The sequence below is a fragment of the Vigna unguiculata genome, chromosome 5 (genome assembly GCF_037176805.1).
Source record: "Vigna unguiculata cultivar grain cowpea cultivar isolate G323 ecotype 2 chromosome 5, ASM3717680v1, whole genome shotgun sequence".
Taxonomy (NCBI): Eukaryota; Viridiplantae; Streptophyta; class Magnoliopsida; order Fabales; family Fabaceae; genus Vigna; species Vigna unguiculata.
The window spans coordinates 38,676,581-38,694,612 of NC_140796.1; the positions used below are offsets into that span (position 1 = coordinate 38,676,581).

General features: G+C 30.1%; 1 protein-coding gene across 1 annotated transcript; it reads right to left on the reverse strand.

The window, feature by feature from the left end:
* Positions 1-5,638: 5,638 nt before the first annotated feature.
* On the reverse strand, positions 5,639-9,693 carry LOC114184270 (cytochrome P450 72A68-like). Its single transcript, XM_085673063.1, has 5 exons — positions 9,326-9,693; positions 7,495-7,712; positions 7,056-7,300; positions 6,338-6,725; positions 5,639-6,266 (listed from the first exon to the last, which is right to left on the reverse strand). The coding sequence occupies exons 1-5, from the start codon at positions 9,594-9,596 to the stop codon at positions 5,835-5,837; spliced, it is 1,554 nt and encodes a 517-aa protein (XP_085529189.1). The 5' UTR covers positions 9,597-9,693; the 3' UTR covers positions 5,639-5,834.
* Between the last annotated feature and the right edge of the window lie 8,339 nt (positions 9,694-18,032).

Here is an 18,032-nt window from a genome sequence, read left to right on the forward strand (position 1 = left end):
ATATATATATATATATATATATATATATAACATATATATACATACAAACACACCAAAGGAATTCCATCCTTTTGATTCCATATCACATGGCCACCACCATGTTACCCGTGTTCTACGTCTTCTGATGAGTACCTCAAGACGTCTTGCTGCAACACCTACCAGCAACAACTGGTAGAGCACGTGTGAGACACCATGCTACAGACCACACTCCATAACGCCAGGTGGAGTTCCCAATATGAATAACATTCATAACGCCCCAAGACTACCAAACTCGTTCGTCTCATACCAAGGAGGGCAATCTATCTGAACTCGTCGTACGCGTCATAACACGCACACTCAAACCGGCAACACTCGTCAACCCGAGCCATAACTCAAGAGTTCCTCATGTTCATCCGTCATCCCGAGCCACAACTCAAGAGATGTATTCTGAGCCACAACTCAAGGAATGTCACGTGCTTAACCCCTATCCCAAGCCACAACTCAAGGGATACATTTCGCGCCCCAACTCAAGGAACCTAGTAAGCCGACATTCGAGGTATCACCAAAGCTTTGTAGATCACGCATATCCAAAGCAAACAAAGCTTATGCCTTTGAATCATCGCATGGCGCTGCTCCGGAGTCGCCATGCGAAACTCGCTTCCAGACCGCTTAATGGGGGACACGTGCCGCCAGGTGCCAAGCACCTCTGATGCTACTCATTCTACAAGTATCTCCTAGTGGGACAACCCTTACCGCCAAGCGCCACCCGTCTCAATACTCTATTGGTTTTTTTAGATATTGCCTGGCGGTCAAACACCACCGCCAGGCACTACACTAGTACTTGCGCAATACTAGTTTTTAAGCACCTAGAACAAAATAAAATCAATCCTACTCTTATAATTATGCATATCCACAATCAGGTATTGAAGTAAATCAAACTATGTTTAGAGGTGTGATAGGGTCTCTATTATATCTTACTGCAAATAGACCATATATTATGCAATTTGTATGTGTTTGTGCTAGATTTCAAGCCAGTCCTAAAGAATTACATCTTATAGCAGTAAAAAAAATTTAAAATATCTTAAAGGAACTATATCTTTTGGACTTTGGTATCCCTCTAGAGCATCGCTTAGTCTAATAGGGTACTCTGATGTTGATTATGGTGGTTGTAAAATAGATAGAAAAGTACCAGTGGTACTTGTCACCTCTTAGGAAGCTCATTAGTTTCTTGGTACTCCAAGAAACAAGCCTATGTGGCTTTATCAACTAAAAAGATTGAATACACAACTGCTGGAAATTGTTGTGCTCAAATTCTCTAGATGAAACAACAATTAGAAGATTATAATATTTTTCTAAATCATATACCTATGAAATGTGACAATACCAATGCTATTAATTTAATAAAAAATCCTATAATGCACTAAAAAACACATAAAAATTAGACATCCTTTTTTAAGGATCACATAAGTAAGTGCAACTGTGAGATAGAATATGTATATACGAGCATCAATTAGTTGATATTTTTACCAAACCTTTAGCCAAAGATAGATTTTATGAACTTAGAGAGATTTGGGAATTTTAGAAGTGTCTTAAAAAATGCACCAAACTGAACAAAAATGCACAAATTCGAATTTTATAAAAATTTTAAAAATCAACATAAATAATCGATTACCAGGTCATCTTCATGTTTCTGGGTTCTCAAACTATGAGCAAATAATCGATTACCACTTACGATAATCGATTATCCACTTCTCTGCACATTTCATTTTCCAGATTATGAGCAGATAATCGATTATCACTTAGATCGATTAGAGAAGTCAATACTAGGATCTCCAATTTAGAAACAAGATTTGATGAATTCACTCATACTAATGATGATGATGATGATGACATGAGTGCAAAATTTTAGGGGGAGGTAGTTGTTCAATTTATTGTTATTGCTTCTTATGTTATGAACTTTTCTTTAAATAACAATTCTCTATGTCATATTTGTCTTGTGTGCTCTTTAACTCTAATTCTTATATGATTAAGGGGGAGTATCTTTCATGAACCCTTTTTATCTTTTTATCAAAATAAGGGGAGAAAAAGTTTAAAGGGTTTTTTAACTATTAATATTTTTTCCTATAAGTTGTTTAAATGCAGGAATTACAAAAACTTTAAACATATATTTGATCATCATTAAAAAAGGGGAGATGTTGACAAAAGAAGAAGATTGATTTAAAAGATTTTGATGATGATAAAGATTGAAGAAAATACTTGAAGATATTGAAGACAATACATTTTATATTTAAAGTTCTTATTGTAATAGGCTTAACTTTCTTTAGTTAGGTGTAAGATTGTTAGAACAACAGCCAGCTCCCAACTCCTCTAAGAAAAACTTATTTGCAAAAATCAGTGTGGTAATCGATTACCAACTTATGATAATCGATTACCAACTTGAAACTTTTATTTTTTTGAAAATCCACTTAAGATAATCGATTACCACGAATGATAACCGATTATCACTGGCAGTTATAACTTGGCTCTTCAAAAAAGACTCAATATAATCGATTACCATTTTTGGTAATCGATTCCCACTTGTAGTTATAAAATTATTTGTTCAAAAATGTACATGAGATAATCGATTGCCATTTTGGGTAATCGATTACCACTGCAAAACTTTATTTTCGAAAACCACTAGAATAATCGATTATCTTAAGTGGTAATCGATTATCCTGGGCAGTTTCAGCTCAACTCTTCATTTCTAACTTAGCTTTCAAAAACCTCTTTAAAAAGAACTCAGTTTCCAAATACCAATTTGTCTGCCGGTTCATGGTATCCATTCTCCACTATATCCCGTATGTTTTAGGATGCCAAAAGGGTCTTCATTTGTAGATACCAATTATCATAATTGATTTTCTTCGACAATTGTGGTATGGTCATACCATTAACAACTTTTGTCATATCTCTTTTTTCTCCAAAGCACTCAAGTGAACACTATTTTCCTCACACTGTTTCATACACACACACACACACTTTTTCTCTCACTCGGTACTCAAAGCATAAAAGCTTTAATACCACTTTGTTAAATTAAACTCACGCACATGAGAAGACAAATGAGACGAGACGCACACTAGAAAACCAATTGTGCAATTCACTGTGTGGTCTTTTATTGATATGAAACAGGCCTTTTAAATAGCCATATACAATGCAACACATTAACTAATCCTTTAATAATTAGCCATGAATATAGCCCAAAATAATGGAAAGAAATCACTACAACTATTTTAGGAACCCAGCAAAAAACCAAACTAACTAAATTTGTTAAATAAAATACTACAACAAATTAAAACTATAAACTACTCTATCTATTGTAAAAAGCCTTATTAGCTAAGTGGAAATGGAGATTAAGTATGGATGAACAAGGATTATGGAAAGATATATTAGAATCAAAGTATAGATCTTGGAGAAATTTAAATGGATATTTCAAAAAACAATATGCGTCTTTGTGGTGGAAAGATTTAAGTGAAGTAAGTGGTGAAGGTCAAGAAGGAAGATGGTTTGATCAAAATATTGAGTGAAAAGTTAGATTAGGAACTAAGATCAAGTTTTGGGAGGACACGTGGGTAGGAGATATCCCATTAAATGTTAGATTCCCTAGGCTACATGCTAACTCTAATAATAGAGAACAAACATTAGTTGAGTTAAGGAATTAGATTAGTAATAATTGGGACTGGAAATTGAGTTGGAGGAGAGAATTGTTTGAATGGGAAAAACCCCAACTAATAGAATTCATGAATACATTAACACACCTCATTACACAGAGAAGGTGATACATGGGTTTGGAAAGATATGGAAGGGGAGAAGTATATAGTTAAATTTGCTTATGCAAAATTGCATAACACATGTATTTAGGAACAGTCTAATATGTTTAAGTTATTTTGGAGTATAAAAGCCCTCCGATCTGCACAATATTTTGCTTGGAGGGTAATCTTAAATAGGGTGGCAACAAAGGATAATCATAGGAGGAGAGGAACAACATTACAAGACACCTTTTTTGCGTTAAGTGGGTTAGAGGAGGAAACTGTAAGCCACTTATTTTTTACATGTAACATTGCCAACAAGGTATGGAATATGTGCAATAGATGGGTAGGTGTAAGCACTACACACCATAATCATTCGTGTGTTCATTTCCAAAATTTTTCCATGTTGCATTTTAACAACAAGGGGAACAATCTATGGAAGGGATTATGGATTTCTATCATATGGAACACTTGGAGTCATAGGAATAGAGTTGTTTTTAGGAAAGAAAAAGTTGATGTAGAAGAAATTTTCACTATGGCACAATTGAGAGTGTGGACATGGATAAAACACAAATCTCCTATTGTGAAGTTCTCGTACGTAGAATGGCTTCAATGTCCAATTGAGTGCATTAGATCTGTCTCATAGGCAACATAAATAGGTATACCATAAGCATATGGGGGTATCTTAGTAAGGGAGAGGTAGACTAACCTGTAATAGGAAGAGAGGGAATGATATATAATATATGAGAAATATTTGTGTGTTTGTATCTAACTTTTTGTGTAGGTGCTTGAAGCAAACATTGTGGAAAACAAAGTTCTATACGCACTACGAAGGTGTACAAAATAGTTCTGAAAGCTACAATGGGAAAGGGAGTTGAATTGTGGTGAAAAATCTTATGTGAGAAATAGAGCAATACTCTAATATGTGTTGGATAAATGTTGTCACATGTTTTTGTTGCGGTTCTTTGTTGTTTAGTGCACTCTTCTACATAGAACTTAGATTGTCTTTTTTAATATTTTTCTGCAATATGCAGGGTTGGGTTGATTTATTTCTTAGTTGATGTGTATGTTGGCAATATGTGAGGTTAGGTAGATTTTTTAGTTGATGCGTAGATTTGACAGAGAGATGTATTCTTGCGGCTCTTTATCTGTTTCCCTTTTGTAAATATCATGTATAAGGGTTGGAGTACCCCAAATACTCCATTATATATATTTATAATTTTATTTGCTGATAAAAAAACCTCTATCTATTGTAAATTACGTAAAATAAAAACAACCTAATCTATTTAAAGATTGTCTAACATTTAACACACACATCATGCTCATTTCAAATAATTCAATAATGTCCTGGTTCAACTATCCTCTATAGGAAAATTGATGACACTTGCAACACGAATCTTCACAATAATATATCCAAAAACTACCCTAGTTCGTCAAAGAACCTCCCTAAGCCAAACTAGGGTCATATCGCTTCCTCCCTAAGGCTAGCTAGACAAAACCTAACAAGAAAAACCTATAACCAATCTTGGAAGTTTAGCTTATTTTGACATCTTCCATTGTGAAGCTTGAGTTGTTAATGCCTTGCTTTCCATCGCATGTTTGAAGTGGAGAAAGGAATTGAAAAGACAAAATAATTATAGAATATAACTTTGAAATAAGAAGAATAAGGATGGATGTTGACATTATAACTCACCATTTAAGTAAGCTTCATCTATATAAAATAAATAAACGAGTAGGTATTGAAGTTTTGAAAAATCAATATTTGTTGATTCGTTGCATTTGCTTGTAATTTCTCACGATGTCAAACAACTAACCAGGACTAAGACGATGTGACTATATCTAAGTGCCTTGTGATTGTAACTTAGAACCTTGATGAATACAAATAGATAAACACTCTTCTGTACTTAAAATAAATCATAAGTTCATAACCATTAGTCTCACATAACACTACAGAAAATGAACTAATAACAGTTCAGGTTTATGTCTTTATCAATCTTTTTGAGATATTATTACATTGTAAGCTTTTCAAGTGTATAATACGAACCAAATAGTACCACATAATTATTACTTTATTTAAATTTCTACCTTATGTAGAATGAGATGAGCACCATATTGGGGTTGAAGAGTAAGGCCAGCAGTTGGAGCATGAGTATAGGTTGGAGAGAGTTCAAATGAGAAGCGTTGTAAAATCATTGACAAAGCAATCTTTACTTCTAACAAGGAGAAGTTTTGTCCAATGCATATCCTAGGACCCCATCCAAAGGGAAATAATGCAACTCTACCATTTGCGGCTTTTAGAACTCCTTCAGCAAATCTCTCAGGTTTGAACTCCTTAACATCATCACCCCAAAGCTCACTATCATGGTGAACTAAAACTATTGGCACGAAAACTTGAACTCCAGCAGGTAATGATAGATTTCCAAGTTTCACGTCTTTACGAGCATTTCGAAAAAAACTAACAACTGGTGAGTACAGCCTTAAAACCTCATTCAATATCATGGTAACCTGTTGCAAAAACATTCATAGTAATTACTCAGACCATGATTTTCAATATCAAGATGATAATACAAACTTACAATCTTAAGGTGGTTCAGTCCATCAAAATCTGGTTTCCGATTGCTAAAAACTTGTAAGACTTCCTCCCTTGCACGTGTTTGCCAATCAGGGTACATACTCAATAGTACCATTGTCCAAACAAGCAAGGATGAAGTAGTCTCATGCCCTGCAAAGTAGAATAGCTTGCATTCCGCAATAACATCTTCATTATTCATTCCAATATTCTTTTTGTTTCCCTGTTCTTGAATTTCCTTGTGATTTGACTCAAGAAGTATACCTAGCAAGTCATTTTTAGTGGCTTCACCCGTCTTTAGTGCCTCCATTCTGTTGTTAATTATATTTGTAAGTGAAGCTTTTATTTCCCTGTCAATTGCCTTCATTCTTCTATGGGTAGCAGTGGGTACAAACCTACAAGTGAACATAACCAATCCCATATTAATCATTATCTGAAGAGAATTGTCTTTTCTATATCAACTATATATTACTAATAATGTTTTTTTCAATGATAAACATGGTTTGATTTTCCAAATTGAAATAGCGAGATATCACACAATCATGTCACAATATTTGGTAAAATGGTTGTTGTAAACAAGTTTCTTTGATTCTTAATGATAAGTAGTTTCCCAATCACAATGTCTTTACTAAAGTAATGCAAGTTTGGTTTAGTTAAATATAGCTCATCCAAAAAGCTTTATCACTTAACTTTGTCAAGTAATCAAATATACATATTAGTCTTACCTCCATCCAGGGATGTAAACTTTCAACAGAATTTGCACTGTAAGTTCAGTTTGCTCGTTTAGAAGTTGAAATATTTTTCGTCCTTCTTCATAACTGCTTCCAAATGCTGTTCGAGAAATAGCATCACTAGCCAAATTATGAAGAAAAGGCCACACATCTATTTCACTTGATACATCTGAAGACAACATTTCCTCCCATTTGCTAATCAGATCATCACAACATTTGATGAACAGTGGGAACATATTCTGACATGATAAAAAAATAACGAAGTTTTAAAATTTTCCATGTCAATTCAGATAGGCAAATATTCAAACTTCACATCCTGTCATTTGTATACCAAGAAATGTTATTTGCAGTACAAGTAGCGATGTTTTTCTCTCATTTTCTAAAGGCACGTTAGTCAATATATAAGATCTATATCTAGTAATAAGAAACTAACCTTCAACTTCTCTAAATTGAAAGCAGGATTGATTATTTTTCTGTTCTTACTCCACCTTTCTCCCTCATAGCTTACAAGACCAGGAGCTATGAACCTGACTTGTGGATGCATATGAATCTTTCCAAAGTCATGCATCTTGTTTAATACATCCTTGATTAACTCAGGATCAGTGAGGGTTAGCCTTGGTATTGGTCCAAACCAAGTAAAAGAATTTTTGCCTACATATCATCAACAAACAATATGAATAAGGCTTAAATTAAATATGAAACAGGAAGAAAAAAGAATGCAAGAGAATAGGTAACTTTCTGGTAGCTATTTGAGTTTGACATGAAGTGCAAATCATGATAACTTTTAGCACACACTAAGAACTAAAGTTGGCAAGCAAGTTATCTATGAAAATAGACACAAATCATGATAATTTTTAGCACACAGCGCTAAAGTAAGTCAAGCAAGTTATCTATGAAAGTAGACACTTTTAGAATCCGTGCCTATATTTCCTGATTTTGGTCAGGGGATTACTCCATGTAAGCTGTGTCACAATTTTGTCCTAGGGAATAGCCCACTTTGCTTTTACTAATATCAATATATTTTGGTGGCGTAAAATGATTTTGGGTTGCAAGTGCTAGGAACACATTGGTCTACGCATTGCATATGTTCTTCTTTATATGTACATTTTTAATCAAAATTCATTTCACCGGTGTACTTTAATCAAGGGTTGATTTTTCCACTCATCTTCCCCAGCCCACCTATAAAATTCTCTAGAGTAGGAAATTGTTAAAAGCCATGCTTGTGGGGAAGCTATCCTGCTTTTCAAACTAGCATGGAATAGACAGGAAGATACTTACTTAGTTCACATTATAGCAAAGTTAGGGGATGATGTTACTTCATCCTTTACTTCCAGGGTGCGAGCAGGAAGTTTGGTATTAGCTTTGATCTAGGAACAGAGGAGGTACTTTATTGATGCTGCATTTTGCTTATACAGAAAACTTCTCAATTATTATTAATTTATAGCAGCAGGAATAACAAAAAAATCTTATCTCATCATATGGGATTGGCTACATGGATTAATCAATACTATCTAACTTAATGCCTCACAGATTTTCTGATGGTGATCCTTTAATTACTATAGTGTCATACTTTTTCAGGACTAGAAAAAATAAGATAACAGGTATTCCAGTACTGTAGTCTTATGGCAGAGTTGTCTTCCTAGCAAGTAATTTGATGCCAGACATTTATCATGGACTTAAATTCGAAACTAATATCTTTGCACATGCTAGAATAAGGCTGCATAAAATGATTCTCTGTAGTAGCATCGCAGGTACTAATTTTAAAAGTAGTGAAATCTCCGTAGTAACATCATCTTCAATACCTGATCTACCTGTTAAGCTATCCAAATCAAATCCGTGACATGCTAATATGTGAGTAAAATAGAAAAAAAAAACACCTGCTCTACCTGCATGCAAAGCTAACCAAATCTAATCACTGAGATGTTAAATCTGCGAGAAGGAGTAACTAACATCTTCTCTACCTGCATGCAACGCTATCCAAATCTAATCCCTGAGATGTTAATCTGCCAATAGGAACAAAAAGACACCTGTTCTACCTTCATGCAAACTATCAAAATCTAATCTTGACATGTTAATCTGCAAGTAGAAACATCTGCTCTACCCGCATGCAATGCTATCAAAATCTAAAACTCATGAAGAAATATTGGGTATCGTGTGAGTTAAATACTCTGATCTATTGTGAACAACTATCAAGCAAGTTACCGTCGGTGCTTCAGCCACAAAAGTTGCAGAAAGGCAATACCAGAATGAACGAAAAAGCTTACCATGTGTGTTGATACTGTGGTGGAAAAAGGGAAATACACGCGGCCCTATGTCGTGAGAGAAGAGATCCATGGGTTTGGAGAAGGCTTCCTTTCTCATCCTCGCAACCTCATTGGTGTCTCCAACGAAAAGCGTATATGGATTGCCTTGAAGGCCTTGCTCTCTGAGAAGCCTTTCAAGCCTCTTCGGAGTGAACCATAACCAGTTCAGCATCCTCCATGCCCATATCAGAACCAGTATCAGAATCAGAATCATGGTACACGCTGCTTCCATTTCTCTCTCGCGAAGTCTTGGAGGAGCAACGAGACAGGGAAAAGTTGATAACTAGAGTTTTCGGTACATACGTGACTCCTCGATTTGAACATTCATACTAGGATAACGATAGAATGCCTCACTTTTTTTACTCCAATGTTACCCGCCTACGTGGCATTCATTATTTTAATAATTTTAAATGAAACGACAATAGGAGGTAGCGGTAAGGGAAAGTTTGCGTCATGTGCACACGCTTTGAATTGGAGAAATATTTTAAAAAAACACATTGCGTTGCATCGTTTTCCCTTGTTTCTTTCTCGCAAGTTTCTTCTTCGAGCAGGTTCACACAAGCACAGAGACATTTGTATCGCAAGGCATTCTCTTCTCCAAAAGGCTATCCTTCCATAAAGGTTGGTGTTGTGGGTCGCAGTGGAAGCGGATAGCGGAGTTGTGGAGAGTGGTTTGGGTTGTTGGAGGCGGCGGGTTCCGCGAAAAGTGGTGGGTACCGTTCGATTCATTGCTTAGGCACTCTCTCGTTGGCGTAGTTGTTGGTTGATTAAAGGCCATTCACAGAACGAAGATTTGGCCGGTAATGCCGATGAATTCATTACAGTCTTTGTCTACAAGTGTTTGTGTGACGAGTAACTATGATGTTCAAACAATTACATGTGATGTAATGAAAGTTAAGGTTTTTTTAAAAATTTGATATTTGTGTTTTCTGGTATTTGAATGAACTATCCTTTTGTGATTCCATAAGTGCCTTTTTACATTGAAGATTTTGTACTGTCAGTACTGGAACTACTTTTAAACTGTATTATTACATGAAATCTGGTTTGGACACAATCGAATAGTCATCCAAATAATTCCATCACCATGAATCATCACCAAACAACTTAAACAACTAATTGGAACTGCAGATTGAATTAAAAACCAACATTTCTTGTGCGAGATTCAACTATCCTATTATGATTCCATAAGTGTCTTTTTACATTGAACTTTTTGGATTGCCAGTATTGCAACTGTTTTTAAACTGTATTATTACGTGAAATCTGGTTTGGACACAATCGAAAGACCGTCCAAATAATTCCATCCCCATGAATCATCACCAAACAACTTAAACAACTAATTGGAACTGCAGATTGAATTAAAAACCAACTTTTCTAGTTCGAGATTCAACTATCCTATTATGATTCCATAAGTGCCTTTTTACATTGAACTTTTTGTACTACCAGTACTGGAACTGATTTTAAACTGTATTATTACGTGAAATCTAGTTTGGACACAATCGAGAGGTCGTCCAAATAATTCCATCCCCATGAATCATCACCAAACAACTTAAACAACTAATTGGAATTGTAGATTTAATTAAAAACCAACTTTTCTGGTGCGACATTCAACTGTCCTTTTATGATTCCATAAGTGCCTTTTATATTGAACGTTTTGTACACGTAGTACTGCAACTATTTTTCAGGTGTATTTTCAGATGAAATCTGGTTTGGACACAATCGAAAGGCCGTCCAAATAATTCCATCACCATGAATCATCACCAAACAACTTAAACAACTAATTGGAACTGCAGATTGAATTAAAAACCAAATTTTCTGGTGCGAGATTCAACTGTCCTTTTATGATTCCATAAGTGCCTTTTTACATTGAACTTTTTGTACTGCCAGTACTGCAACTGCTTTTAAATTGTATTATTACGTGAAATCTGGTTTGGACACAATCGAATGGCCATCCAAATAATTTCATCACCATGAATCATCACCAAACAACTTAAACAACTAATTGAAACTGCAGATTGAAAAAAAAAAAAAAACTTTTCTGGTTCCAGATTGAAGTGTCCTTTTTTGATGTCATAAGTGTCTTTTTACATTAAACTTTTTGTACATGCGGTACTGCAACTGCTTTTCAGCTGTATTTTCACATGAAATATGGATTTGTATAATGTTACAGCCTTTTCATAATACCATAACTGCCTATCAATAACTCCCACAACACAGCAATTCTTAAAATTCAATAACTGTCTTTCTGAGATATGGTCTCTGTACCACAGACTTACCACATTTTACTTACTAAATAAATGCACTACAAAACACCACAAACACTTTAGAAAAGTCATTATTTATTAATTTCACCATAACAGAACAGAAACACAACAAATATAATACACAACTTCATGTTTCATAGGTTTCAATTACATGTCTACATTCTTATAATTAAACAAATGAAAATGATATTTCATTTCCATCAAACAAAACAAAATAGATACATATTGCTCATACTCCAACAACTATTTCAGTATCCTTTTCTTCTTCCGACTATAAACTGCGAATAGAGTTTGGATTACACGGCTTTTGAACCGTAACCGTGGATCATTCCTCATACGCACGTACATATCGTTGTTGGTTACATTTCTGTCTTCTGCAGCTTGACTTGGAACATCCACTTCATCCAAATTCATAGGAGAAACAAATTCATATCTACAATCTCCAACCTCACAACCTTCACTACCTTCACAACCTTCATTAATGCCACTCATGTCAACTGACCTGCAATTATAAAACGCATTAACTGTCACTCATATCCAAGAACACAAATCTAGTTTGCTTTTTGTACCCACCCAATCCTAAATGTCGAAACCAACAAACTCAGTTTCGAACATCCAACAACACAATTGCACTTCGCATTTTGTACCCACCCGACCCTAACTGCCGAAACAGTTCACATTTTTGGTTACACAAAACAGTTCACATTTTCAATTAACAATTCACAACAACATTTAAGATTTAGAGAGCATCCATTTGGGGAACAACACATCAAAATTCCATTTCAATCGTCGAACAAGAAAATACGAAAATGGGGTTTCATTTGGGGAAAAACATCACAAAAATATGGGTTTCATTTAGGGAAAAACATCACAAAAATAGGGGTTTGTAATCGAATAGTAAAACATACCAAAGTGCCATTTGATTTGCAGAAGAAGAACACCAAAATTAGGGCTTCCAATTGTCCACACGAAGCTATGGCAACAATCCACCTCTGTTATTCTTTCCCAACAGAGCACTATCTCTTTTTCCTAAACCGCCGCATTCTCGCCTTTAGTTTAAACCGCAAAGTTCAGTTCAGTTTTTCATACTTTTCCTCTCTTGCGTGTGTATCACAACCTCAACATTCACTCCACCTTCTCTCACGCGTCACTGCTCTTCTTTCGTTTAAAATTATTAAAATAATGAATGCCGCGTAGGCGGGTAACATTGGGGTTAAAAAAGTGAGACATTCTATCATTATCCTTCATACTATTACAAATTAGGAAAATCATATTTTTACACCATATTTTTTTTATACGTATATGATATTATCTTTCTTTACTTTTGAAATTCTTTTAGATAAAAAGGTTTACTTTTGTATAATTACTAGCATTTCTACCCATTGAACGCACCGGGCACGGAATTTTAAAAATTTAAATAATTAAATTAATTTTAAATTATAAAAGTATAATTAAATTTAATATAAATATTTTTTTATAAAATTAAATAATAATTTTTTAATTGATTTTATGATAAAAATGTATTTAAGTTATTTATATATATTTTAAAAAATATATTTTATATAATTACTTTAAATAATATATTAAGACTGAATAAATCAAGAATAATAAATCAAATTTAATTTTAAATAAAATATTGAGTAGTCAATGTAAAAAAACTGTAATAGTAAATTCTCTAATAATAAAAATATGAAACAATATAAAAATTTTTGAGCAAATTCTATAAAAATATAAAAGTTAGATAATACAAAAAGATATGAAAAGTAAAGGATAAAGTTATAAATGATAGACCATGCATATAAATGTAAATAGTAGATTTTTAAAAATATAAATGTTACACGATGCAAATAAAATATAGTTAGTAAACGAACGAAAACTATAAAATGTAGACCATATAGAAAAAATATTAAAAGTAGACTTTACAAAAATACAAATGTTAGAGGTGTAGTGGATTTTTCATAGTTTTTTGAATTTTGAATTTTAAATTTAAATTTTGTTACATATTTTTATAGTTTTTTACAATTTAAAATTTTATTACTTTATATTTTGAATTTTAAATTTGATAAAATGTATCTTAATTTAGAAAAAATATTAAAATTAAAATTATTAGTGATTTTTATATTTTAAAATTTTTAAGAATTTATAATTTTTACATAATTATTAGTGATGTTTTAAATTATTGTTTAAGCTTTTATGAAATGTCAAAATTTATGTGAAAGTTGTTCAAAAATATTTAAAAATTCATTAAAAAGGTTGTAATGTTTTAAAGTTATTTGGATGCTGAATTTTAAATTTAAATGTTGATATAATATTTTTAACCGTTTTTGTTATTTTAAATTTTAAATTTAAAGTTTGTTACCATATATTTTGCGTTTTAAATTTTCTATATTGTTGATAATATAAATGTTAATTAAAAAATTATTACTTCTTTTTGCATGGTTTAAATTTCAAAATTGTAACTTATTTTTTAATATAGTTATGAAAATGTAACTTATTTATTTGTTTATTTTTTCTATTTAGTAATAAGAAAGTGATTCTATTATAATTTAAAAATAAAATAAAATACACCAAAATTAATTGAAATATCTATAAATTAAATAGAAAATTATATATATATATATATATATATATAAGTATAATATTTATATATTAAATTAGATATTTTTTTTTATTTGGCAAAGTTGGAATTTTATTTTTGTTTTGATTTTGAAACGCAAAGACTTATGTGTATTCAGAGTGAAAAAAAAAACATGTGATTTTCAATTAATGAGAGAGTGTGATTCATGTGATTTTATGGTATCTCAATAATAATAATAATAACAATAATAATTATTATAATAGTATTATCAATTAATAATTAAAGAAAAAATTTGAATACAATTTATACATATTTATTATAATAATAATAATATTATTATTATTAATATTAAATTAATATAAGAATACAAACAAATAGAGGAATAAAAATAAAAATGTATAAACTCAAAAAATTCATTCATAATTGAAGACATTTAAACTAATTAGTGAATCAATTAATTGATAAAAAAATATTTAAAAATTAATCATATAATAATTAATCGCAAATGTATAAATTTAAAAGATTTCAAAACTAATGAAATAAAAAAACAATCTATTCATAGTTAACAAATTCAAAACAATTAATGGAATTAATTAGTTAATTAATATAACATTTTTGAAAACAAATCTAATAATTATTGATCGTAAAAAAAATGTTTTAATCATTCAAAAATATTTTCAATCATGTTTCAAAATAAAATTATTATTTTAAAAATGCTAAATCATCCAAATTTAAAAGAGAAATAACCAAAAGACAAAAGAATCTAATAATTTTGTTAAAATGTACCATCTCCCTTCGTTTCAAAATCCAAGTGTAACAAAAAAAGTTGGTGATCTTGAAATTTTTCCAAGATTCATAACAACTCCATAAACACCTACAAACTAAAAAAACAATTTTAATTTAATATATTGCTTCATTCTTCTTTCTCACTCCCTCCCCACTTAAGCTTATAAAGAAAAAAAACTTTAGTATGAAAATATATAATTTACAATTTATAAAAGTTTTTAACCAAACATTACAATGTTGATGTTGAGGCCTAGTCTAGAAAAACATAAAGGACACGAAAAACTTCATCCGAGATCAAAGTCTAAAACTATACATAGTGTATAATAATATCTTTTATATGATGTTTAAGAAAACTTGTTTTCAGCGACGGATCTTAACTTATATTGTTGGAGGAGTCAAAATAATATACTTTATATTTTTAATTATTGTCATTAGTAAACTAAATATATATAATTTAGTATAATGATAATTACAAAAGAAATCACACATATTTAAATGATTGTCTTTTGTTCCTTGAGGTTGAGATTCTTAAACTCATCAATAATTAGAACTAAAATTTTCTACTACTTCTTTCTCAATGTAAATGACCATATTGTTGGCAAGAACCTTGAAAGGCTCTTCAAATTAAAGAATTGAATCATTAGTATCATGATTTAGTGACTCAGAATATGTGAATAAGTTGAATTTGTCTCGTATTCATCTTCACGACTAACTTATCTTTGATCACTTTAAAAAAAATGATTCTATTTTTTATTATTATTCATCAATTTACTTATTTAAAAAAAATTAAGAGTACAAAATAATTGATCATAATCTAATAAAAAATTGAGAGAGACATAAATACTAAAAGAAAAAATCTATAATAATCAACCCACAATTAGAAATCGGTTATGAAAAAACACATAATATAATATTTTTTCTTTTATATTCATAAAAAATGAATATACAATGACTCATGAGATGAAAAATAATATTAATTATTAAACTAATATTTCACTATCAGGTGAAACAAGAGAGAATTATCTTTTCTTTTTCTCTCTTCTTTAAGAATGGAAGATAACATATGAGAAATGAAAGTAGAAATAATGAGTATTTTTCCTTTTAGAAACAACAAGAAAACAACTGAGGGTAGAAGACGAGAATACTATTTGAAAAACTCAAAAGACAATGAAAGACAAAATAAAAAATATCTTAATAAATTTTTTTATTTTTTATTTTTTTATTTTTTATTTTTTATTTATTAACATTAAATGTTGTGTTTTATAAAAGAAATAAAATGATACTTAAAAGTAATTCTCACAAATTTTCAATATATTACATATAATTTAAAAATTTAAAATTGTTGACTACGTATAATTTAAACAAATAAAAATAAAATTGACCACTATATATAATTTAAAAAAATTTAAAATCATTTGCTACAAAAAAATATTAAAAAAATTCGAAATTTTTAGAGAGGCCACCCGGTCCCTCCTAACATTCGCTCCTGTCTAGTACGAACATTAAACCATCTATTATTAATATTTTAAAAATTTTTCTATTTATTTTTTTTTATTTTAAAAATGAATTTATAATAATAAAATTTTAATTTTAATATTATTATTATTATTAAAATTTGTGAAAGAAAGTTAATGAATATTCAATATTAATATTAATATTATTATTTCCTTTGAAAATACAAAACACTGAAAAAATAAATAAATAGTAGAATAGACTTGGCTAGTGAACTCATGATAGAGTTGTTATGTTTTAGCACAAATTCATATTTCAAACTCTTATTTATAAATTTAGTTTTGAAATAACAAATTATAAATAGTATAATTAATTTAATAATTAATTTTGTTTTAAAAAACAATTACATTAAATAAATTAAAAAAAATATGCTTGTTTTAATATTTAATTTATTTACCTCATTTTTCAGTTATTTATTTATTTTTTTACACCATATTTTAATTATTATTATTAATATATTACTGGTAATATGTTATTATATTATTATTATATATTATAACAAGTAATTAATTTTTATTATTTATAATTGTTATTTAATTAAGAATATGTATTGAGAAAATTTTCTTACTATATAATATTTTAGTATTATTTAATTAAAAATTCACATTTAGTATTATGATTATATGCGTAACCATTATGTATATTAAAAAAATTGAATAAAAATATATAATTTGATTTTTTTTAAATCTATACGTTTTAATTTATATTTTTAGTAAAAAATTGTATAATTTAAATTATATAAAAATGATGACTTTTTTTTTTCAAATATTTAAAGTTCTTAATAAGAATTATAAATGAGATACTAATGTAGATGTTTGTATTCAAAAATTAAATTTAATAAATACTCAGTCAAATTATATTTATAACTAATATTCTTTAATTAATGTTAATATTTTTATTTTTTAAGTAATTAAAATATATTAATTGCATAAACATTATTTTAACTTTTACTCACAAAAATAATTTAACAATTAAATGTTCTTACAAAAATAATTATGATATTTGCGTTGAAGTGATGTATTTTGTTTTCTAAATTAAATCTAAAATTTATACTTTTTAATTGCATAAATTTATTTATCCATTTAAAAATGATATTGTAAAAAATATATAAGTTAATTAGTAACTACTAATTTCTATAGTGGTGCAATCATTTGAGAATTTCAAAATAGGCACTGAGTCCTACAAAATTACTGATTTTCATAATAAATAATATGACAATACATCGTGAATATGCAAATTTGTTTCTTGATTGTTGATCTGCCGCCTGTTGATATGTTGCGGAGCATTGAGATCATAGAAAACGAATTACTTCTCGTAACGATTAATGTTGTGAATTAATATTTGGTAATTAATTTAAAGTTCCAATTATTAATTAATTATCATTATAATAATTTTATTGATAGTGTTAGGAAAAAAAGTTTCATTCAGAAATTGCAAAAGTTCTTAAAATTTTATATTAATTCTTTTGGTTGTAAAATTTATTAATACTATTATTTACTGAACCATTTTTTTATTTAAACTTCACTTAAAA